General features: G+C 40.2%; 3 protein-coding genes and 1 pseudogene across 4 annotated transcripts; all 4 read left to right on the plus strand.

The window, feature by feature from the left end:
• Positions 1–371: 371 nt before the first annotated feature.
• LOC146698421 (chymotrypsin-like protease CTRL-1) lies at positions 372–2,194 on the plus strand. The gene is made up of 7 exons (XM_085473508.1): positions 372–456; positions 721–824; positions 951–1,030; positions 1,111–1,192; positions 1,292–1,472; positions 1,673–1,803; positions 1,999–2,194. Exons 1-7 carry the CDS (start codon positions 411–413, stop codon positions 2,158–2,160), a joined length of 786 nt encoding a protein of 261 aa, XP_085329634.1. The 5' UTR covers positions 372–410; the 3' UTR covers positions 2,161–2,194.
• A 69-nt stretch (positions 2,195–2,263) lies between these two features.
• On the plus strand, positions 2,264–7,230 carry LOC146698422 (chemerin-like receptor 1). 2 transcript variants are annotated; one of them, XM_085473506.1, is made up of 3 exons: positions 2,264–2,781; positions 3,096–6,675; positions 6,765–7,230. In XM_085473506.1, the coding sequence occupies exons 1-2, from the start codon at positions 2,772–2,774 to the stop codon at positions 4,145–4,147; spliced, it is 1,062 nt and encodes a 353-aa protein (XP_085329632.1). In that variant the 5' UTR covers positions 2,264–2,771; the 3' UTR covers positions 4,148–6,675; positions 6,765–7,230. The 2 variants fall into 2 exon arrangements, with proteins under 2 accessions (XP_085329632.1, XP_085329633.1); XM_085473507.1 differs by having other exon boundaries at positions 3,096–6,666.
• Positions 7,231–8,751: 1,521 nt separating this feature from the next.
• LOC146698423 (histone H1-like) lies at positions 8,752–15,427 on the plus strand (annotated as a pseudogene).
• A 6,333-nt stretch (positions 15,428–21,760) lies between these two features.
• On the plus strand, positions 21,761–23,847 carry LOC146698424 (formyl peptide receptor 2-like). The gene is made up of 2 exons (XM_085473505.1): positions 21,761–21,801; positions 22,194–23,847. Exons 1-2 carry the CDS (start codon positions 21,792–21,794, stop codon positions 23,264–23,266), a joined length of 1,083 nt encoding a protein of 360 aa, XP_085329631.1. The 5' UTR covers positions 21,761–21,791; the 3' UTR covers positions 23,267–23,847.
• The last annotated feature ends 1,142 nt before the right edge of the window (positions 23,848–24,989 follow it).

The following is a 24,989-nucleotide window of genomic DNA, read 5'->3' on the forward strand; positions in this document are numbered from 1 at the left end:
TTTTCCTGCCTATTAACAAGAAATATTTACAGGAAATATTGCCACAATGAAAGAAGGTCGATGTTAAAAAGAGGTGAGATGTTGACTGTAAATGTGTGAGTTTGAAAGATAAGATGCAAGCAAGAGCATGTACCTTGGAACATCTTGATCAAAGGTCAATGAAAGGTTTTTCCTGTCTATTACATGACAACTTGGTGCTTTTGCCTTTTAGCAAAATAAATTTAGAATTCAGCAAAAACTGAGTTTATCACCAGATGCCATTTTCCCATACTGTGGGCACATGAAAGGGGGGATTGTGGGTGGGGCATGAAGACCTACACATGCAGTTCAGGGTCAAGCGTATTGGATGTGCATATAAAAGCAAGTGTGCCCCACATCTGAAACTCGGGAATCACAACCGAAACACAAACATGTTCTTGATCATCAGTTGCTTTGCTCTTGTGGCCTCTGCATTGGGTGAGTGATTTGTGATTTCATGACAAAGAAATTTGCTACCACACTCTGAGATCTGTGGTGGTAGTTGTGGATTTTACTCTTGCTGTTTGACTAGCTGCACAAAAGTAAACACTTTACACACTGGTCAGCTGTGTGCGAAAATGGGAAACACAGTTAAGCATTTTGTGCACCACCAAAAAAGACAAGTACAAAAATACATACAGAATTAACTCTGACACTTTTTGTCAAATAACTTTGAGCTTTTTTTATGTCACTGGGTCTCAGGGTGTGGAGTGCCTGCTATCAAGCCCCAAGTGAGTGGATACAACAAGATTGTGAACGGGGAAAATGCTGTGTCTGGCTCCTGGCCTTGGCAGGTTTCGCTTCAGGTAGTTTCAGTTATTTACTACTCACAAACAATGTGGTTTTGCTACAGTCACAATTTACAACAACTTATTTCATTTTAAATTAAAATGTAGAAGTTTGTTACAGATATTTTTTTTTCTTTATTGCAGGATAGCACTGGATTCCACTTCTGTGGAGCTTCACTGATCAACCAGTACTGGGTTGTCACTGCTGCTCACTGCGGTGTGAAGTAAGTCACTTGAGTGCTGTAGCAACACAATAAGTCTTCCAACACTTTGATCATCCACCTGATTTATTTCTTTTTTTTAGTCCATCACGCCACCGTGTGATCCTGGGAGAACATGATCGGCAGTACAATAGCGAGCCAATTCAGGTCATGTACATTTCTAGGGTGAGCTATAATACAACACAAATGAAAGTTGTCTTCATCAAAGCCCTTGTCTGAATCGTATTATATTTGTGTGTGGTTTATCCTCACCTCTTCATCTAGGCCATCACTCACCCCTACTACAACTCCCAGAACTTTAACAATGACATCACTCTTCTGAGGCTGTCCTCCCCAGCACAGTATACTTCCCGTGTGTCACCTGTGTGCCTGATGTCTTCCACCAGCAGCATCCCCTCTGGAACCAAATGTGTCACCACTGGATGGGGCCGGACTGGAGTAACATGTGAGTTTTTTTCCAACGGGTAAATTGAGATAATCATCTCACAATACACTGGTGTAAAAAACTTAGTTTACAAAAAGGTAATGCAGATAAATAAATGAATAATATACACTGCTGCATAGTTCCTGGAGAAAAATGTGAAAGACTTTGTTTGCAATTAGACTAATTCTTTTTATTCCTATCCTTTTTTTTGTTTTTCTCAGCAAGCCCTCGCTTCCTCCAGCAGACCGCCCTGCCTCTGATCAGCCCTGATCAGTGCAAGAGCTACTGGGGTTACAACAGAATCACTGATGCCATGATCTGTGCTGGTGCTTCTGGAGTGTCTTCCTGTCAGGTAACAACCACTTCAAAATGATTATGACAATGATCAGAAATACTCTTAGAAGGTCAAATTTTAGGGGGTAGCTCAGAATTTTCAGAAAATGCAGAAATTAAATGCATCACTGCTGAATAATATCAAGAGCATGATAAAAATATAATATTTTCTTTTATATCAACAAAGTAAAAACATCCCCTTTGTCTACTTTAGGGTGACTCTGGTGGCCCTCTGGTCTGTGAGAGCAGTGGTGTATGGTACCTCACTGGTATTGTGTCCTGGGGAACCTCTAACTGCAATGTCTACACCCCTGCTGTGTATTCTCGTGTGTCCTACCTGCGCAGCTGGGTCGACCAAACAATTGCTAATAACTGAAGCTTAAGAAAAAAATAAATAAATCAGCAAAACACACATGTGTAGGCTTCCCTTTAATATACTGCTAGCAAAATAAATAAGAGCACACCACGTTTCCCATCTTTCCATCAATGATTACAATATTATCGGTAAATGAATAACAATCGCACTAGTATTTTACTAGTTATTACTATTACAACTGACATTTGATGTTAGCAAATCCCACAATACTGATGTTTGGTGAATTTGTGACAAACAGAACAATAGATTTCTAAAACAGCTACTGTTGGTTTGTTGTTTTTCATGCCCATCTGATAAGCCAGAGAGTGAGGGTGATTGGGTAGGATAGTGAAAGTGGTTACTAAAGACTGCATAGCAGAACTAAAATGTTGGAAACCACACACTATAACAAGACAGACCTTGTACAGTATTACACATGTAAGGCGTCTCCCACTTTTGAAGCATAATTACAAAAGTGTTGCAGCATTAGCATATTCTGGGGTGTTGCTGGTTTTCTATCAGCTCATTTCTGCGTGCGTTGCTTCATTTGCTACCGCGTAAACTAAAAGGGAAGAGTAATCAAAGACTTCTAGAAGAGGCAGTAAAGACAGAATCTCTCAGCTAAAAGAAACATGGGGACTGGTAAGATACTTACATGCCTGTTGTCAGTTCTCACTAAAACAGAAATTTAGTTAAAGCTGTGCACATGTTAAGTTACACAAACTGAAACGCATGATCTTGTGATATGGTGCATAGATCATGTGCCAATACTTTAATATACATATATAAAATCTGCAAAGCACTTATTTTGTGTGTGCGTGTATATATTATATTATATTATATTATATTATATTATATTATATTATATTATATTATATTATATTATATTATATTATATTATATTATATTATATTATATTATATTATGTGTTAAAATAATAATACAATACTTCACAGGTCAATCTACACTGGAATCAGCTTCGACATACATACAAAGAGCCGCCATTATCATGTACTGCTTGATATTTATAGTTGGAACTCTGGGCAACGCTCTGGTTATCTACGTGACTGGATTCAAAATGAAGAAAACTGTAAACTCAATTTGGTTTCTTAACTTGGCCATAGCTGACTTCCTTTTCACAGCCTTCCTGATATTCTCAGTCATTTCTCTCTCTCAGAGTCACCAGTGGCCTTTTGGACAATTCGTGTGCAAGCTCAACAACTTTGTGAGTTTAGTCAACATGTTTGCCAGCATCTTTACTCTGACAGCTATAAGTTTGGATCGTTGTTTGTCCATCTGGGTGGTGGTGTGGGCACAGAACAAACGCACAGTCTGCAAAGCTCAGCTCATATGTGCTGGTATCTGGGTGACTGCTGCGATCTGCAGCACTCCTTATGCCACTTTTCGCACCGTGTTAGGAGATAATGGGACATATTACTGTGGTTATTCTATGACACATGAACAAAAATGGAGTCTCCACATTTTTCGCTTTCTTATGGGCTTTGTGATCCCATTCCTGGTAATAGTCATCTCTTATGTGGCCATAGGGATCCGTGCAATGCGCATGCAGAGAACAAGGAGAAGGAGATCTCGCAGAATCATTTTCTCCATCATTTTTGCATTCTTCATCTGCTGGTTACCCTTCCATGTTTTTAACTTTATAGAATTAAAGGCTGTGAATAACCCAGACCTCAGGAACATTGTTAGAATCATGGGTCCTCTGACTGTGAGTCTGGCTTTTCTGAACAGCTGCCTGAACCCCATCCTCTATGTTTTCATGTGTGAAGAATTCACGAAGAAGCTTCGGCAGTCCATATGTTTTGTACTTGAGAGTGCTCTGGCAGAGGACCACGTGTCATTTATCTTCACTCACTCCATGTCATCAACATTTTCAAGGATTTCCCGAAAGTCAGACGCTGCCACGACTTTAGAGAAGCTCAACCCAGCTGCTTTTGAATCCTGCACAGAAAGCAAAGTAGTCATCACTGAAAAGACACTTAGCACTTAATAAGATCTCACCAATAGATGATGAAATAAATCAATAATGCAAGATGTTCATCTCATCTCTTTGAAACATACAGTATAATGTTGGTACCCTGGCTCTGATTATCATGGGTGTCCTATAAGTCTGTTGGGGTAAGGCACAATATAATTATGCATGAAACCATAATCCAATCAAATCAGTCGGATTAAGTTCTTGATTAATCAATTAATGTAACATATAACACAAGTTTTTTAAAAAGAAAATAAGACTTCTATACTGTGGTTTTGAAGGTCTTGGATTTCTATCATTTGAATGTCAAAATTTTTACATCAGTTTTATATTTGTATATATATATCTACATTTTATTGCTCCAGCTTCTTTAACCATGTAAATCACTATCAACATCTATAAAACTGTGACAAGTGACTGAACAGTGATTGAGTTTTTTGCATTTTTCTTTTGTCTGGTAAAGAAAAACATGATAAAAGGGTGCATTTGACTGACAAACCTTACTTGCGCCCTGGCAACCGCTGTTTTATCTTACAGGATATCATGGTGCTGTATACTTCTTGCATTTGCAAAATGGAACACATTGCGTAAATCAAAGTACACCACAAACCACAAAAACATCACTTTTAAAACAAAACAACGATGAAAACAGGTCCCAAAAATGACCAACATTAATATTATTTGTAAGCTATTAAACCATGAAGTGTGGTACATGAACCTGAGATTTAAACAGCATCTATCTTATCTTGCTGCACAGATGTGCTGTGCTTGCTTCTTTTTTCTTGTGGTTTTTTTTATTATCAGAACAACACCTGCTTCACTATTCATGCTAAAACTAAAAATGGAACTCAGTAGCAATAAAAAACATTGTTACATTTTTTTCTTACCACAATGTTGCTGAAAAACATTTTGCAATATCGCTAAACGCAAAACTACAATCCTACAATGGCGACTGTATGATTTACATTATTAGATTCAAAAACTGTAAAATTATACAATATTTATCTGTCCCTTTAGCACATTAAACTCAGTCATTGTTAAAATTCCAATAAATCCAATATTGCTCAAGAAAAACAATTCCACAAATGCTACATTCACACCCAGTTTTCCATTCTCCAGTGTGAAAATGTTAGAAGAAGGACAAGCAGTGTATTCAGAGTTGGCTTACAAGCTCAACCCTGACAACCCATCCTTTTGAACACATTGTCCCAAAACTGGTCATCTGTGATCACTCCCTTTGTCAAGCTGTTTAGAAATGAAACATGTGTATATAAAAACTCGAAATGCCAAAGACTGCAATTGTCTTTGTCTAATGTTTCTTTAATTCTATATAAGCAAGTTAACGGGTGGCATTCATGGAGGATCTGAAGTGTCAGTAAAATTAGATTTTGGAAAGCCAACAACCTAGACTCATCAGCCACTTTATTGGGCACGCCTGTTAAACGGCGTGTTAAGGCAAATTTCTAACCAGTCAATCACATGACAGCAAATCACTGTAATGTTTGGTACTGCTTAGAATCTGGCTAAGGATTCAATATGCACTGAGACACACAGAACTGCAATACCAAGCAAACACCATCTCCATAGACACAGTGGCCATGGAAACAAAACACCATATAGAAGGCTTCTGTGCAAATGTGAGTAAATGCTGACTGGGCCTTTGTCTTTATAGGAAATAGTGTTACAGGAATTTGATGACATATATATATATATATATATATATATATATATATATAGAGAGAGAGAGAGAGAGAGAGAGAGAGAGAGAGACATGTATTCAGTTTTGTACCACTGGCGCACTATGACAAGCAGACAAATTCCTCATTTGGGTAAAACCTTGGTGATAAATGTAATTTTGTTTGTGATTGCGATTCTGGCGAGCTACTTCATCAGGCCAGGTCTCTGCAGGCTATTGTGTCTAAAGTATCTGAAGCTTCACAAGCTCTAATGCTGCTTTTGGTACATCTTCACTGTATGATTTCTGTATAAACTTTTGTATAACCTGCTTAAGATGAAGCAAGTATGTGTCAGCATGAGCTTGTGAAAACTGCTTAGCTAGGCCTAACAATGTTTCACTATGTTATCTGTTAACTGTTTTGCTCAGAAGGATGAAGTGCACGGCCAGCGCCAGGTGGTGGCCTGGGAAAGGATAGTGGGAGTCTTGTTTGTGCAGCAACAGCCCAGGCTGGACAAAAGACTGTTGTAACTGAAACGATATACAGTTTGTGGGATGTTATAAACATGCTTGTCCCGAGGTTAGAATGCTCATTACTATGAACCTGTCATGTTTGGGAGTGTGTATGTATATTCTCCTGCGCAGTAATAAATAGTTTGTGTCATGGTCCCCGTGTCTGCCCGGCCGGCTCGACAAGGCCACATGTGTTTTTGTGTACGTTCTCCTCTTGCCTCCCCGCCAGGGCGGAGCTCACTGCGGGCTCAGGCCCTCGGCGTACACACCTGTGTCTCATCAGGCACCAATTACAGGTTGGACACTTAAGGCAGGGACGCAGACAGTCTCATCGCTGGATGATTGTGTGAGACACGTTAGTGAATCTCAGCTTTGTCATCTCTAGCTCTGTGAAGTTTGTCTGTGATTTCTGCGTTAGCGTAACCCACCTTTTTCTGTGCACAGTTTCCCCGGAGCCGTGACCAACCCGACGTGTGAACCTTTGTGAAGAGAGGAGCAAGAGTGAACGTGATTCCCTTCCCGGACTTTCCTTTATGACCCTGGACCCCCGCTATTCCCTCACTCTATATATCTGTACCTGGTGACTTTGTAAATAAATATTGTTTCTTGCATTGACCTCTGCTCTGTGCCTGAGTCCTACTACAGTCCGTGACAGTTTGATCACAGCTCTTTCAGTGTTGCAGACTTTATTTACAAAATTCCACGACAAAAGACAACAAGGAAAAGCACAAATACTAAAAATGAATGCAGACACATTTGCAACTGTGGTATTGGAGCTGTCCTGTTGGGATCTATGTGTAGCTGGTCAGTAAGTTCAGTATTTGTTACCTCTTTGTCACCCACTCATTTTCTGGATTGGATTTGTACTCAGACATGCACAGATGATCTTGAGAAGTTTGTGTTAACTATTGAGAAAATGAAATTGTGGGCTGTTAGAGTTTGTATTGTTGATTGTCATTTATGCTTAGAAATATTTACTTATATATGCTTAGAGTTTTGTAATTAGTTGTAGATTGGTAGAGGTTTTGATCCTTGATAGTCTGCAAACTTTGTGTGTATTAGACAGCACTTTGGGAGCATGAGAGGTCATACCGTGTCTTATTATTTTATGGTAGGATTAACGTAGTTGCGTCTGTTCTAGTCTAAGTGCTCTTTGTTTAGATGAACTGCAGGACTTCCTCACCGTGTTATCTAGGATGAACCATCTAGGGTGAGGGGGAGGCTACCCTCTTCCTGACCAAGGATGTTTGACCCTTTGATCAGCAGTCCACACACACACACACACACACACACACACACACACACACACACACACACACACACAGGCAAGGTACTCTTTGTTTGTATGTAGACGTCATATGTTAATGAACTTATGCATATTCATGTAACCTCAATAAAAGGACAGTGTATGGGAGAACGGACGAGACCAACTGGAGTCAAGCGGTTGTCCGGTTCTCTCCCGTGCACGAGTAACATGAAGAAGTTTGCCTACTTGTGTCTTGCTTAGCAGTGTAATTATATTGTCTTAACGTTCCAGCGAATAGGTTCAAGCTACAAACCTATCATTAATTGGTCCTTCGATGCCGGAGCCCTGGAATCGCATTCACCGAGGGGAGGAGGGACACGCTGAAAGACTGACGTCAGCCAGGAAGTTCCTGTGGATTCGCTGTATGTCTTTTCTCCTCGATGAATGGCGATTGGCGGGATTCGAGGCTGATATTACACGCTAAGCAACACCGAGTAAGTTTAGAGTCCAACTCTATAACTGTACGTCTTCGCCGCTCAGTGGGGCGTTGTCCGTGGCCGCTTAGTGGGGCTAAAATTACGTCTTCGCCGCTCAGTGGGGCGTTGTCCGTGGCCGCTTAGTGGGGCTAAAATTCGCCGTCTAAGTGGGGCGATGTACAAGGCCGCTCAGTGGGGTTTTTTGTACAGAAGCATTAAGTCGCAGAGTTGCGCAGTTCGAACTTTTTTTGGTTCGCCGTCTTAGTGGGGCGAAATACAGACCGCTGTGTGGGGTACTGTAGTGAGTTCTCCACCGCTCAGTGGGGTGTTGAGAAGTTCCGCGGGGTCCAGATTGTGCTGGACAGTAGGCCTATTTTGTGTTGTTGTCATTGTCGTCGTCGTTGTTGTTGTTGTTGTGTGTGCGGAGCAGAACATGTGGTCTGTGACACCGACTGTTGTTGTTATCACGGGTTTCTAAGCAACCAAGAGTGAGTCGGAGGGAGACAGACGTTTGTGCTGGACTTTGCTCCTGGCAGCACAAAGTATTTATGTAAAAAAAAAGAGAGAGCGACGGCTCCACAGCTGCGCGGGTTCACGTGAGCGCGGTCACGCGGACCTGAGCCGTGCGGTTAATCGCAGGCTTATAAATGGAAGAGATTCAAATGTTAGAAGTTTTCAGAAAACACACCAGCCTTGGAGAGCGTGTGGAGAAGGCCAGCCCACATCAGCAGCACTTAAGATATGCTCTGGTGAATGGCTTTCCCCCCACCCCTTGCTGACACAATGTTTATTCTTTAGCTTGCCCTGATCGACAGCAGCCTGTGTGCCAGACCATAGATTTAATTGAGGTGGATAGTTGTTAAAAGTAATCTACATTAAGCTTGTGGTTGCTTAAATTCAGTACAATGACATGTGAGGTGAAGTGATATAGGTAAATATTTAAACTAATGATGTGCATAGAGGCACTTGACCTGTGTGGAAGACTGTCGTCTTATTATGAGCCATTGTTGAGATATAGAGCACATCTGTGAAAACAACTAATATGCTCAACCCTGTATGAAACATCTAAAAGTACATGATGGAGAAGCTGAGTTGAATATGAAAGTGTAAGACTTTGCCGCTGTGGGCAGAGCAACTACTGTGTGATGTTGCGTTGCAGTTTTTTTTTTTCTTCTGAGCTGATGAGCAGGCTACACATTATCAGATCGAGAGCTGTCTGAGAACTACTCTAAGAGAGGGAAACAGCGCTATGATAACTGTGATAACTGGAGTGTGCAACGTTTCCATGAGCAGTTTTCCTGCATCTTGACTTGTGTGTAGAGTGTTCATAACATCAGCATCATGTTTTTGATTATTTGTTTGTTGGGTTGAAAAATAGTTAAATAAACTGGTGATCATATTTACGGATCACCATGGCACATATCATCAGCCATGTGATTTATTTTTGCAGATGACAAAGTGAGTGTGAATGTGTCTGACATCACAGTGTTTTTGTGCACTGTGCAAAAGTGATTGCCTCTGATTGTGAGTGAGAGCGGTGATTTTGCAGGTCACCAGCTATTTAAAAAAAAAAAAAAAGAAGAGTGAAAAAGAGAGAGAATTTATATTGTAGATGAAAAATAATCATAGGAAAAAGGTTTTGTGTTGATCAGCCGAAAAACAACTACAATGTCATTTTCTGCTTTTAAGAAAGGATTGTTCACACAAACACAGACAGAGAGAGAGAGAGAGATGTGTGTTGATTAAGCAGTGATGATAATAATGAAAATGTCTTAGTTTGTCACTTTCAGGTGAAAAGCAGACCTGAATCAATTTTCCACATGCAGCAGTCGGAAGAAAGTTATAGTTTAACATCATTGGAAACATGCAGGCCAAGTTTCTGGCTGACTTATTTACAGTGCCATGTGTTTCTCAACCTCACAAGCGAGCTCACTCCTCCCTGAAGATAAGGAATGCAGCTCCAAAGCAATAACATGATAAAGAGACAGCAGCAAGTCCTGAGCACAAAAAGTCCCAGCAAAGCAGCAGCAATGTGGATAAACAGCAGCAGAAGAAGAAAGCAAACCCATCTTCCTGTCTGATTGGTTGAATTTCACGGAGGGGCGAGCAAGATGGCAGCGTGAAGAGGAGTTTTTGTTTGAGTTCTCAGCACGAGACACTTATTTGACGCCTTTCTGGCTTTCGGGACTTTTTTGGAGATCAGCGCGCTAAACTTGCTGGATCTGAGGCCAGGTTCTGCGGCGGCAGCATGTTGAAATGCTCAAAAAGGACTGAGTGACTCGGGCAAGCCACATGCGGCTAGCGACATGAAAGAAATGGACCCTTCATGATGCGTTCAACGTGCCAGCGCTGTGGTGGGAAAGGCTCCATCATAAACACGCCCTGCGCCCTGCGCCGAGGTTCAGGCCAAGAAGAAGAAGACGATGACTTCCAAGCCCAAGAAGGTCGGCCTCAGCGTGGGCGAGCTGATTGTGAAAGCCGTGGCCGCTTCCAAGGAGCGCAACGGCCTGTCCGTGGCCGCTCTCAAGAAGGCTCTGGCTGCCGGAGGCTACGATGTGGACAAGAACAAGGCCCGTGTCAAGACCGCCATCAAGAGTCTGGTGGCGAAGGGCACTCTGGTGCAGACCAAGGGCACCAGGACCTCCGGATCCTTCAAGATGAACAAGGCTACTGAGAGCAAAGCCAAGAAGCCCGCCGCGGCCAAAGCCAAGAAACCGGCAGCAGCTGCTAAGAAGTCGCCCAAGAAGGCAGCAGCAGCACTTCAGCTACTAGACAGGACAAAGCTGAAGGAGAACTGCCGGGACTGTTGAAGTGGGAGAGGACAACAGAGTGAGAAGACTAGGTGAGAACACATAGGAATTATTTAATGTGGGAAATCAAAATTTGGGTTAGCAAACCTGGGGAAAAGAAAACTGACTGCTTAAGTTGGAAAATTGAGACGGAGTCTGAAACATTGCGAAAATAGAAACATATACAAAATCACACACACACAAGCAGAACATGCATTAACCCTACTAACAATTCCAAACACAAAATGACTCATGAAGACTCATAGCACATTAGTTAAGAAATGATTAAATAATAGCAGAGAAATGTGTAGGAAAGGCAGCTTTAAGAACATGCTCTGCTGGAGATGCAGCTCCACAGACATGCATTAGACCTGCCTAATAACACAAACACCCATGCAATGAAAATTAGCTTGTTATCTTTCATCAGTGTTAAATTAGTGTCAATTTAGCAGACACTTGTTATTAAATACTGAATGTATCCAATGCAAAAAAAAAAAAATTGACTCTCCAGGTTGCAGGACAACAGTTTAACTTTTGTGGGAAAAAAGATCCTGGTTTGACCAACCAGTGATCAGACAATAAATTTAGTTGTTAAAATGGTAAATTGGGAGAAGCTTCCTGCTTGATTGAGGCAGCACATGTAATTTACTGTATGAGGGAAATTGTCTTTTGTGATACTATTTTGAACATGCTTTTCTGTCGTCCTGTCAACTTAGTGGGTTAATAGCTGATATGCAAATTAGTTGATCGGTTTTAGATTAATGAAAGGTGACTGAATTCTAGTACGAGTGAATGAGATGTGTTGGAGTTGTTGTGTGTTGAGTGGAGACTCTAAAACACTGAGTTTCCTGTTTTGATGTGCGAGTGAATCTTGTATTTAGATACACAACTCTGAATACATCAGAACAAACGTCTTTTGTGAAGTGCATGACAGCATGTCACATGTTTTATGATGAAGGGAAAAAGGAAAAATTGAATAAAATAGATCTGTGGCTTAAATGAGTGAAGAGCACAGACCGGGTGATTAAACTCATAGCTAATATGACATTAGGGTTATGTTGTGTGTTGTGCAGCTGATGGTTGGTTTGGAGTGAATCTAGCTGATGATTCTTCTCCTGTTGTGAAGATGATGAGGAGTTTGTGTCATGACTTAACAAGGCCTTTTTATTTTGATACTTTCACAGTGCACTGAGAGTTTGGTTTGATAATCTCTGTTATTTTTTATTTTTCATTTTTGAACAAGCACTGATTTTTGCTTGTGAATTTCTTTTCTTTGAGCAGATCTGCAAGTCGGGAATTAAAAGCGTTACACGTCGTCAAGAAAATTGTTGCAAGTGAGTTTCTCCACATTTAAAATGGGTTCAGGAGAAAGCCACTTATTTGGGACAATTAGGAAATGAGAGTCCCCCCCCAAAAAGGATTCAACGAGGAAATCCAGTCTAAATTATTTTTCTTTTTGAAATAACGTCGTTTTGCTGAGCGTGGAAACGAATGCGATGATAATTTCCACAATTAGCAAAAGAAGGAACCACTGAGTGAATGAGTAAGAATTTTAAAATAACTGACTGACTGACTGAACATGATTGTGTGAAGCTAACCCCCACCTGACAAAGGTGCAGATGAACCCATGTGTTTCCTTTTACAGGAGCAGAAAGATGACAGCAACACTCGAGGTTGCATGATGATTTAACCTTTTAAATGCCATTTTCTGTGTCTGTGCATTTATCAGGTGTGTTATTCATAGGCTTGTGTTGCTCACAGAGATAACTGTGACAAAGTATGCATACGCCTGCGCAAGCGCTAATATTTGCATTTTCTTTTCTTACAGCATGCCAGTTCTTCATGTGAATTGATGATGCGATTTATACCAGGACAACTGGTTGATGTTTTTTCCTACTACAGGATTTCTGGGTTTATGTGTGAGGAAAACTGTGTTTACAGGTTATGAGTGGTGATGCTGTTGCATTGTGTTGATGGGAAAATGTGAAGGTTACTTTGATAATGTGAATAACCTGTGTGAAATTTCCTGTGTTGAGAACTGGTGTTACTTCTTTCCACAGCTATAGATGGCTAACTTTATGGTGTTTTTATGGCACCTCTGGAACCTGTTGACCTGTGTCTGACCTCTGTCTGACTACAGTCAATGTGTATTGCTAATGTTAGTTTCTTTGAGAATGCTGTGGAAGATTCAGCTGAAACGGACAAGTGACATGAGTGAAACAAATAAGAGTTTACGTGTTTATGGAATAGTTTGTTGTGGGCTCTTTGCTGGCCACTTTGAGCCCATAATAATAATAAATAATATATGAGTGGAGTGACTTTGCTTAAGAGCAGTCACCGATTACATTGATGTTGCCTGAGTACATGGGATGATCCATGTCTGAGGCGACTTATGAAAATGATTGTAGTTTACTGATTTGAGAAAACCTGCACATGACACTTGTCTTGCTGATGTTGAATGCTTCTTGTCCTTATGATACAATTGTTTATAGGTATGGAGTTTGATTTCACTTCCAGATTTTGCTTTCCAGGCCATGATGGTGTGTATGCAGGCTCCTGGGAGAGCCAGGTGTTAAGCAACCTTAATATGCAAAGCACACTAACATTTTCATTGCAGGGTTATAGGTCCAGGGTGGTGCTGCTCCAGGGGAGGAGATGCCCTGATGTTGCCTGGGATATGATCTAGCTAATCTTTTTCTTTAAGACAGGGATCCAGGTTTGGTGAGTTGACACATGGGAATGTCCATGCGTCAAGAGGTGGAGTCCAAGGATTAACATTAAACAATGTTTTTTATTATTGTTGCAGTGATTTGTGTGATTAGCCGTTTTATTTACAAATATTAAACCTATGCAAGTGGTGCACCCATGTTCAGATGAGGCTTTGATGGCCTATAAGTGAAGTTCACTGAACTAGAGAATGTGGTTTGATGATTGTTGACATGCTCTCCAAATAGAAGTTTTTCTTCTTAGCAAGGAAATACAGGTGCAGCAGTAATCTCCTGAGAAATCTTCAGAGACCCAGTGAGAAGCGTGAACCATTCCAGGCATAGCTGACAGCCAGGCAGTGGTTGAGGTCAAAGATCAAGCTGGTTGGGGCCCATCATGAGATCAGACCTTGGAGCCACAGCAAGGACCATGAAACTGCCTGCAAAATAGAGGAGAGGATCGTCCACAAGATGGGAGCTGAGGCCAGGAGAGAGGCTTCAGGAGGATCAGAGATCATCTTCAGCACAGCAGACATCACACAGAGAGCTGTGCTACTGAGCTTCCAGGAGATTTTAAATAAAATGAAAGATTCAATATTGACGCTGAGGAAGACGACTAAGGTGTACGACGTGCTCTGCCTTAAACCTTCAGCAGCGTTGGAACATAAACACTCAGGGGATGAGGAGCGTGCCAAGCTCCATCGACAGCGTAGAAGGAGTTCGAGGATGACATCATGATTCTGTGAAAAGCACAGGAACCAGAAGCTATGGTGGTGATAACAGCAGTTTCCTATGAACATCACCTAACGCTGTGCCACTGTACTGTGCATACGATGACACTCTGAAGGCTGCTGGGATCATAATAGCAGTAAGACAACCCTGCACCCTTTCCACAGAGGTGTTTTCTGCAGAGTATGGACAATGAAGGAGTCATAAATATCCCCCTCACAGGACGAAGGCCTGAAGTGAGGTAATGAGAGGCCATAAAACTAGAGTGCTGAGAGGTCTGCAGCTTTGGAAATAGCTGAGAACCATGTTGACAAACAACAAAACCAACTGGTATGTTTGAATGTTTATTCTACATACATTTGGACTCTGGTCCTATGGACAACGATGGAAACAACTGGAAGAGACATTCATGACGCCCTGCAGAACTCAAACCACTCTGCAGAGAGACATGTGATGTGCACACCTGGAGGAAGCATTACCAAGCTGAGATGTTTTTGAAAATGTTACTTTTTTATTTTCACTATTAAATTAACAATTTCTTTGTTTGCTCGTAAGATGCAGTTTGCCATGAGATGAGCTCAATGAATGGGATAACTGCTAATACATTTATTAAACTGTGTACCTTTTCAGTAATTTAGGGTGATTTGACATATGCTGAGTAAAAAAATGTTTACATTGAAACTGTCAGACATGAGGTATGCATAACTGGGAACTTTCTAGCATAAAGGTCAAAAAACGGGGGAATGTTAGAGTTTGTATTGTTGATTGTCATTTATGCTTAGAAATATTTACTTATATATGCTTAGAGTTTTGTAATTAGTTGTAGATTGGTAGAGGTTTTGATCCTTGATAGTCTGCAAACTTTGTGTGTATTAGACAGCACTTTGGGAGCATGAGAGGTCATACCGTGTCTTATTATTTTATGGTAGGATTAACGTAGTTGCGTCTGTTCTAGTCTAAGTGCTCTTTGTTTAGATGAACTGCAGGACTTACTCACCGTGTTATCTAGGATGAACCATCTAGGGTGAGGGGGAGGCTACCCTCTTCCTGACCAAGGATGTTTGACCCTTTGATCAGCAGTCCACACACACACACACACACACACACACACACACACACACACACACACACACACACAGGCAAGGTACTCTTTGTTTGTATGTAGACGTCATATGTTAATGAACTTATGCATATTCATGTAACCTCAATAAAAGGACAGTGTATGGGAGAACGGACGAGACCAACTGGAGTCAAGCGGTTGTCCGGTTCTCTCCCGTGCACGAGTAACATGAAGAAGTTTGCCTACTTGTGTCTTGCTTAGCAGTGTAATTATATTGTCTTAACGTTCCAGCGAATAGGTTCAAGCTACAAACCTATCATGGGCCTTTTAAAGAATCTCCAGGAAAAATCTGTAAATAAAAGATTAATCTTATTGTGAAAATAAAATATTTCATATGAGTCATTTAGTACCTCCCACGTTAATTTGACCAATATAATGTGACAGCCTTCTATCCACCAAGACAGGTTTTATGACCTTTAATAATGCTTGCACATCCAATCTGTCGGCGTAGGTTGAGATCTAGTGACTGTGGAGGCCATTTGAGTACAGTGAACTCATGTTAAACTAGTTCAAGAAACTACAGCAATCCTCCAGTAGTCTGTGGAATGTAAACAATGCTCGGTTGGTACTTAGTGTATTTAAGTGTGCAAAAAAATGGGTGGATCCATTCTGTCATAATATTTACACCAAATTCTGATCCTATAACAGAGACTGAGGCTCATCAGACCTGGCAAAGCTTTTTGGCTTCTGAGTGGCCAGAGGATTATCATGAAGGCTTTACACAGGAACTGTTTTTTATGTTGTTGAGGTGCAGAGAGTAAACGTGCTGCTGGGAACGTTATCCATCTCCATCTTGGTGATTCCGAACCACATAATGAAAACTCACGTTACGTTTTTTCAGATGATTCTCTGTAAATCCTAAAGATGGCTGTGTGGGAAAATTACTGTAGAATATGCAGCAGTTTCTGCAGTAGTTTCTGAAAAACTCAGGTTAGTTTTTAATTCTACCAAAGTCCACTATTTAGATTGAGAAAAGTTCATATAATTATTTAGCCTTGTTGTGCAAACAAGCCTGCATAACTTAATAAATATATAACTTGAAAAATAACAAACCTAAAAAGGAACACTAGGTACGAGATACATGAGGACCTGTGATACGGTGATACTTTTGGTAAACAACCATTTGACTAACGTGTGTCTCACCTGCTCTTGTTCCATCTCTGTTCCTCTCTCTCCCTCTTTGTGCTGACAATCATCAAATCTACAGTTGAAACCAGATATTTACACACTCTTCAGATAAAAACAGATACACTTTTTTAATTGTAATATCAAATCAGACTAAATGTTTCTTTTTTTTAGATTGATAAATATAAAAACATATTTGTTAACTTTAAGAGTAAAGAGAGAAACTATCTGTATTTCTTAATTGTAAATGGCACCAAATTGTATTCAAAATTGAGCCACACTTATGGAGCTCCACGATTCTTTTCCTGGTGTTTTGGTTGACATCTCTTGATTTTCCCATTTCAAAGAAACAGGCTCTGTGTTTTGCCTTATATGCATTGTTACGGATTCAAATATTGGGGATGGATACAAGAGGAAAAACCAAAATAACAACACTGGTCCGGCCGGGTTGAGTCAAACGATGATTTTAATGATCACACGCGTGGGAGATGGACACCGTACGCAGACAGCATCAGATCTCACCTCAAAAACCACATCACAATAGTTTTATGAAATCAGGGTATTAGAACGCCCCCTCATGCGTAAGACAGGTACAATACAATCAATGTTGACAGTTATTTGACACAGCAAAGGAACATTCTCTCCATCCCGAGGACAGGCACTGACTCCCGCTTATCTCCTGGAGCCAACCGTCCCCTATGGAGACACAACATTGCAGCTACAAGGATTTCCAGGTTTGTTAAGGTGATCAGTGTGTAATGCTCTGAAGCAAGTATGTAATATTGTTTAATCAACTGCCACTACTTAAAACATAACAAAAGATATAACTGAATATAAGATCACAAAGAATAACATGATATCAGTGTTGTGTAAGCGCGTGCGGCCTTCCATGCTCGAAGCCTCTCCCCTCCATAGATCAGCCAGACATCGCGCTGACTGTAGCTTTTAACCCTTATTAACTTGAGCACAACTCTATAATGAGCAACAAACTGCAATATGTATGAGATGATCATGGTTACACCTGCAATGAAAGATCATATGATTATTCTGCCACCTGTAAATAGAAGATTAACCTGAGGTTATAACAATCATTGTAATACAAATGTTAATGTTGTCATGATCCTGGGCCATATTGGCCCAGCATTCTTAGTTTTCTTGTATTTTTGTATTTTGTTCCTTATTTATGCCGTGGTTCCTAGGTTCTGTTAAGATGTTCCTTATTTGATTACCCCCTGTGTGCCCCTCTGTGTATCTGTGAGTCCTCGTTTCTCCTTGTGTTTCATTCAATGTTTTCCCCAGCTCGTTATGTCTGTGCTCTCTCCTCCTGTCTGAACCTCTCTTCCTGTTTTACTTTGACAGTCTCTCGTCAGTATGCGTCATGTTGTGTTCACTCCTGCCCTGTCTCGTTATGATTATCTGTGTCAGCTGTGTTCCCCGTGTGCTCCCACTTCCCTCATGTCTCCCTCAGTTCAGTGTCGCGTTGTCAATGTCTCCTCCCCGGACCTGTGTGTCTTTCTGTGTTCCCTCGGTTTTCTGTTAGCATTCCCAATTTAGTTCTGTTTCTTTGTGAAGCCTGCAATAAAGCAGTGATTTTGAGTTCAGCTTTTTGTCTCCGTGAGTTTTGCGTTTGGGTCCTCTTCTGCCTCCACACAGCCAGATCATGACAAATGTAATGTCAAAAGCTTCAATAAATGTTTAATGCAAAGCTGGTTATATGATTCTGATGTACTAATAATGCCGATACTAAAATAACAAAAAAAACACCCCCTTTTTATCCCACAGCATCCACAGCTGTGCCACCAATTTACTCACATGGACTCTACTAACCTATCAGAAGCTTCTTCAGCTCAGAATGGAATCGTCTGGAGTTTCTTATTAATTAACAATAAATTTAGTGTATATGTACTCCTAAATTTGATGAAAGTGATAAAAAAATAGACAGCTCTGTCTCTCTTTATTCTGACAATTAACTAATTCAAAAGCTATTTCAATATTTATTTATCTAAAACAAAACAAGTTTACTCATGTTGTACAATAAAAAAAAATGTTCTTGTGTTTTCCATAAAGTGTATGTAAATATCTGGTTTCAACTGTGAATATACTGCTGTGTATTGAAATTCCTCTTGTTTTGGGGTATATACTGAACAACATACAAAGCATAATATATAAAATACTACCAGAGTTTTTTCTTTGAAAGAAGCCCCTTATGTCCATTCTTGTATATCAGTGCATTACTGAATCCGATTTATTTAGCCGTGGAGAGTAACAACTGAAAATATGAAATAGACACACATGTAAGCTAAGACTCTCTAAAGAAACAGCATTGTTGTTGTTCGGCTTTTCATTTCGCCATTTGTTAATTCACTTGAAGAGCAAGTAACGTAATATGGGTCAAGTGATCAGTTTGATATCGATCTTTTGTGATACACCGTCATATTTACATTATTTGTACAGTACGAATGATTTGCTTTGGTACCTAGTTGAACTTCAGTTCTCCTCTGAGAATTCAGAGGAGAATTCGAAGAATTCACGAAGAAGCTTCGGCAGTCCATATGTTTTGTACTTGAGAGTGCTCTGGCAGAGGACCATGTGTCCAGTCACTGTACGTCATCAACCATTTCAAAAATGTCTCAAAAATTTGATCCTGCTGCAACTTTAAAAATAATTGACCCAGCCATTTATGAAAACATCCCAGTAAGCAACGTGATCATCACTGAGGAGATTCCGGTCTCCGAGTAAAATCAACACACAGCAACAAAATCCAGTGTAACAAAAGGCAATGTAAAAAGGAATTCATTGATTTTTAATCCAAAACTTTCACATCAGATTATAACATAAAGTACATTCATGCACAGAAACACAAAGCACGTGTTTTTGTCTTGTCATATTATTAGACAAGCAAGAAAGAGTCAGAGTAACTGAAAACCCATGTTATTGTGCTGCAGCTTGGAGTTATAGCTATTGAGTTCTTGATTAAAACAAAGGATTAATTCAATTCAATTTTATTTATATAGCGCCAAATCACAACAAAAGTCGCCTCAAGGCGCTTCATAGATACAGAGAAAAACCCAACAATCATATGACCCCCTATGAGCAAGCACTTTGGCAACAGTGGGAAGGAAAAACTCCCTTTTAACAGGAAGAAACCTCCGGCAGAACCAGGCTCAGGGAGGGGCGGCCATCTGCTGCGACCGGTTGGGGTGAGAGAAGGATGACATGAAGTATTACATGAAGCGTTTTTTTTTTTTTCTTTCTTTGGAGAGGGGGTTGTTTTTGTTTCTTTTTTTGAACTTTATATTGTTCATAGAAATTGGATTGCCATCATTAAATTTCCTTTGAGAAAAGTTATATATGTTTCTAAGTAAGCTTTTAATACTCCTGCTCATCAACCAGTTTTTTCTTTATGATCAGAATTCATAATGATGTCAGAAGACACTGAACTTTAATAGAGCATTATGATTTTGTTACACTTGTATATAAAATAAAAGAATAAAAACATTCTGATGAAGTCTGATTCTGAGTCTGATTCTGTTTATCTGGACGTAGCGTTTTCAGTGGGAGAAATGTTTCGTCACTCATCCCATTGTCTTCTTCAGTCTCAGCTGGCTGCAGTTTTCCCCAATCTTTTAAACAGTATATTTGCATAATGACTGAAACCTGCCCACTGAAGGAACAGTGGGCTGGGAGGTCAGTTTCTTAATCTTAATTATGCAGATTCTCATGACCATTGATCAACAACCACTGACCAAAACCCACCGATCAAAGGCCATGAGCAGTGTTGGGTGTAATGCGTTACTAAGTAACGAGTTACTGTAATTAAATTACTTTTCCACTGAAAAAGTAGAGTAACTAATTACTGTTCATTTTTAGGTATTTTAATTACAGTTACTTACAATGTACTTGTGTTACATTGTAAAATAATTAAACTCGCTGAAATCATTTAATTTCAATCATTTGTCTTCTAAATGTAGACGTAAACTCTGCCGCTTTAACATCGCTGTAGTGCAGCTGCACGTCATTTCGCGCCACTTTGCTGCATAGTCGTATTCTAAAGCAGAAGATGTAGGATTCGGCTGAAGCGAGTGGCTGTTTTTTGAAATAGAAATATTCCCGTCTCTTCACTTTTCTGAAACAAGCAGACAAGAATATTACAGTAATATGTAAGCTATGTCCTAGGGAGAAAAAACTATCGGCTGCTGTTAATAGCATGAGTAATCTACTGAAGCGCCTGACACGAGAGCATAGACGAACACTTCTGAGTGATCCTTGTTCATCATCCATGGACAACTCCTGCTAAGCAGGCAAAACCTGATTTTATTTCAGCAGCACAGAAAGCGTCTGAAGGTGATCTTAAAAAAATTATTGCAGTCTACATTGTGGAAGAGATGCTACCGCTGCGTACTGTAGAGTCTCCGTCTTTAAAAAAAAAGTATTTATTATTTAAAGAGTTTAATTTCTATTGTTTGCCCGCTCAAGGTTTATAGGGATTTTAAGAAGTATTTAGTTAAATTACTTATTTAGTAATTAAGTTACTTTTCTGACACAGTAATTAGATAAGTCAAACCAGCGTTCCTCCCTGTCCAGGATGAGTACATCCTCATCCTTGAAAGAGTGTCCACTGGCCTGTAGCAGCTTTCTTTTGGCGCCTTCCCAGCTTTGACAAAAGTCCAGCTGGGATAATCACATTTACTCAGGGCCTTCACATCACACGACTGTGTGCGTTAGGGTCCAATCCATACACCGGCCACTCAGCCTTGACAATAAATATAAGACTGAACTAAACAGCATCATTTTTTTAACTGAATTTTACTGTTTGTATTGACACTTGTTAACAACATACCAAACATACACTATAATGTTAATTGGTAAATCTATGAACGATTTTTAAATGATCTCTAAAACTATTAGCATATGTGTGTCTTTCATGTCCATCTGATAAGTCAAGTGACTTTTTGTGTAGCAGAAGCACAATGTAGGTAACCACAAATGGGACTCTCTACAGCAAAATATGCAAGAAGGGTACAATAGTTAGCTATAAAATAATACTCTATTAAGACTTGTCATCACAAAAATGTTCATTCAGTTCGGGCAAATGTTGTTGCATTAGTGTGTTCTGAGAAATTACTGTTTTGTTATCTGCTCATTTCTGTATTTGCGTACTGATTCATCTGCAGCTGCAGAAACTGAGAGGGAGGAGAAATCAAAGACAGAGAGCAAGTAGAAGCAGCAACTGATAGAGATCAACTTACAACCACGGCAGACTCTCTCAGCTAAAAAGAGCATGGGGACGGGTAAGTTAATTTAGTCTAGACATATATTACTATTTTTCTTTAAGCAGCAATATGTGAAAGGTTATTTGAGTTCTTGTTAAACTGTTCAAAATGAGCACTCATACCTGGTATTAATTATGTTATTAATCACAAAAGAAACTGAGTTAGATAAATGCAAATATCAACTTGCACACAGAATTCTGTATGTGCATCACAAAAGTAGAAGCTAGTATTGCATAGAACATGTGTTGGAGCCAACTATGAAAATGCATAGCTGTATTTTGTTAATTAAAAATTACTTAATTTGTATAATTTGGCAACAAATGTAATGAAATCCTCTTATTTTATCTGTTCATATAATATATTGTGGAAACATGATTTGTTTAATAAAACATTTTCTTTTTTGCTTTCAGATAACATCACTTTCAATGCAACTCAGTCACCTGAACAAGATGCAGCTTTCACACACATACAAACAGCCTCCATTGTCATCTACTGTGTGATATTTATAGCTGGAACTCTGGGCAATGGCCTTGTTATCTACGTAGCGGGATTCAAAATGCAGAAAACAGTCGACTCGGTTTGGTTTCTCAACCTGGCCATAGCTGACTTCCTCTTCACGGCCTTCCTTATTTTCTCGATCATTTCTCTCTCTCAGAGTCACCGATGGCCTTTTGGAACATTCATGTGCAAGCTCAACACCTTTGTGAGTGTAGTCAACATGTTTGTCAGCATCTTTACTCTGACAGCCATGAGTTTGGATCGTTGTTTGTGTATCTGTGTGGTGGTGTGGGCACACAACAAACGCACAGTCAGCAAAGCTCAGCTCATATCAGCTGGGATCTGGGTGATCGCTGGCGTCTTCAGCACTCCTTATGCCACTTTTCGCACTGCATCAGTGGGGAACAGAGGGGAAAGTTCCTGTGGTTATTCTGCAACAATCAAAGAACACAAATTGACTCTCTGCATTTTTCGCTTTGTTATGGGCTTTGTGATCCCATTCCTGATAATAATGATCTCTTATGTGTCCATTGGTATCCGTGCAATGCGCATGCCGAGAACAAGGAGACGCAGATCTCGCCGGGTCATTTTCTCCATCATTTTTGCATTCTTCATCTGTTGGTTGCCTTTCCACATTTTCAATTTCATAGAATTGAAGTTAGAGCTCCAGGGGATTGTTAGAATGTATGGTCCTCTGACTGTGAGTCTGGCTTTTCTGAACAGCTGCTTGAACCCCATCCTTTATGTTTTCATGTGTGAAGAATTCCAGAAGAAATTTCGACAGTCCATTTGTTTTGTACTCGAGAGTGCACTGGCAGAAGACCATTTGTTATTTCTGTCCACCCGCTCCATGTCATCAACCTTTTCAAAAGCTTCCCAAAAATCAGACACTGCTGCCACTTTAGATCGGATCGACCCAGCCATTTATGAAAACATCCCAGAAAGCACAATAATCATCACTGAGTCAATTCCTAGAACTGAATAAGAGTGCCCCACCAGACAATGAATTTTGAAATGAATCATTGTTTTTTGTTTTACAAATTTACGCTCATGCACAGACATACACAATATTTCCAAAAGTGTTTGCTTGTCTGCCTTCACATGTATATGAACTTGAATGAAATCCCATTCTAATGTATAGTGTTTAAGATGATGTCAGCCCACCCTTCAACTCATTGAGATGTTTAGGAATGTGTTTACCATTCTTCCAGAAGACCACTTGTGAGATTAGACAGCGATGTTGGATGAGAAGGCCTGACTCGCAGTCTCGGCTCTAATTCATCGCAAAGATGTTCTATTGAGGTCAGGAACCTGTGCAGGCCAGTCCAGTTCTTCAACACCAAACCCGTTCATCCATGTTTTTATGGACACAGTGCTTTGTGCATTCTTGCACAGTCATATTGGAACAGGCAGGGGCCATCCCCAAATTGTTTCAAAAAATTTGGGAGGATTAAATATTCATTACAGTTCCTTTCACTTGGCACAATGCAGTCAGAAAATTACCATTCTCCTGGCAACAACCAAACCCAGACTTATCCATCAGATTTCCAGACTGAGAAGTGTGTTTCATAAGAGAACCATCAAACAAACTCCAGGGAGTTTCTTTTTTTTTCTTTCATGCTGTCAATTTCCATGATTTGAAATACCATTATGACATTTCATTTTAAATTACTTTCACTTTTTTGTATGTATGTTTCTAACCATGTTTAAACAATATGCATCATACTCTTACACGAGAGCTGTGTCTTTTTATTGATCATTAAGGTTTTTTTGATCAACCTGTTAATAAAAACATGCTGATGTTGTCTGCATGACAAAACTGGCTTACACTCTGCATACTCTTCTTTTATTTCACTGGATATTTATAAGGCTGTATACTTTATGTCACAGTGTAGTATTGAACACACTATGCAAATTTAAAAATAAAAGGAATCCTTATATATATATATATATATATATATATATATATATATATATATTACGTGAAGTACCCTCAGAAGGTCTGCTAGATGATGTTAATGCAGCACTACGGACAATACCTACAACCACGATTACCGACACTAACAAGCTGATCTACAATACGGCAGCAGTGATCAGTGAGATGCTTGGCTACAAGTTGAACAGCGACAAGGGGCAGTACCCTCCATGGAGAAGGAGGCTAGAGGGCAAGATCAAAGTAGCACGGAGGGAGGTTAGCCAACTAACGGAGTTGCAGAAAGGTGCGACAAAGAAGGTGCATAAGAAATACAGCAAGCTGTCCATACCTGAGGCCTTGGAAACTGCCAAGCAAAGACTCACAGCCTTGGCCAGCCGCTTGAGGAGGTACACCAGAGAGATAGAAGGCAGGAGAATAAACCAGCTGTTCTCCACAGAACCAGCAAAGGTGTACTCTCAGTGGCAAGGGAACAATAAGAGAACAGCACCACCAAGGCTGGAGACGGAGCAATACTGGAAGAGCATATGGGAGAAGGATGCAACCCATAACGGCAATGCTCAGTGGCTGGAGGATCTGAGGGCAGACCACAGCGACCTCCCTGAACAGGGTCCAGTAACCATCACAGTGGCAGATATCCAAGAAAGGGTCTCCAGTATGAAGAGTTGGACAGCACCAGGGCCCGACATGGTTCACGCCTACTGGCTGAAGAAGCTGACTGCACTCCACGAGCGTCTGGCAGCACAAATGAACCAGCTGCTAGTTAACGAGAGAC

This window comes from Copadichromis virginalis, linkage group LG11 (assembly GCF_057382275.1).
Source record: "Copadichromis virginalis isolate Kocher_CV1m ecotype Utaka linkage group LG11, C_Virginalis_male_GT1.1, whole genome shotgun sequence".
Lineage (NCBI taxonomy): Eukaryota > Metazoa > Chordata > Actinopteri > Cichliformes > Cichlidae > Copadichromis > Copadichromis virginalis.

What these genes read in the sequence shown, in the direction of transcription:
- LOC146698421 (XM_085473508.1), top strand. Translation starts at nt 411, where the DNA reads ATGTTCTTGATCATCAGTTGCTTTGCTCTTGTGGCCTCTGCATTGG. An exon ending in GCTGCTCACTGCGGTGTGAA is followed by an intron (nt 1,031 to 1,110) that starts GTAAGTCACTTG and finishes TCTTTTTTTTAG; the next exon opens with TCCATCACGCCACCGTGTGA. An exon ending in AGGTCATGTACATTTCTAGG is followed by an intron (nt 1,193 to 1,291) that starts GTGAGCTATAAT and finishes CTCTTCATCTAG; the next exon opens with GCCATCACTCACCCCTACTA.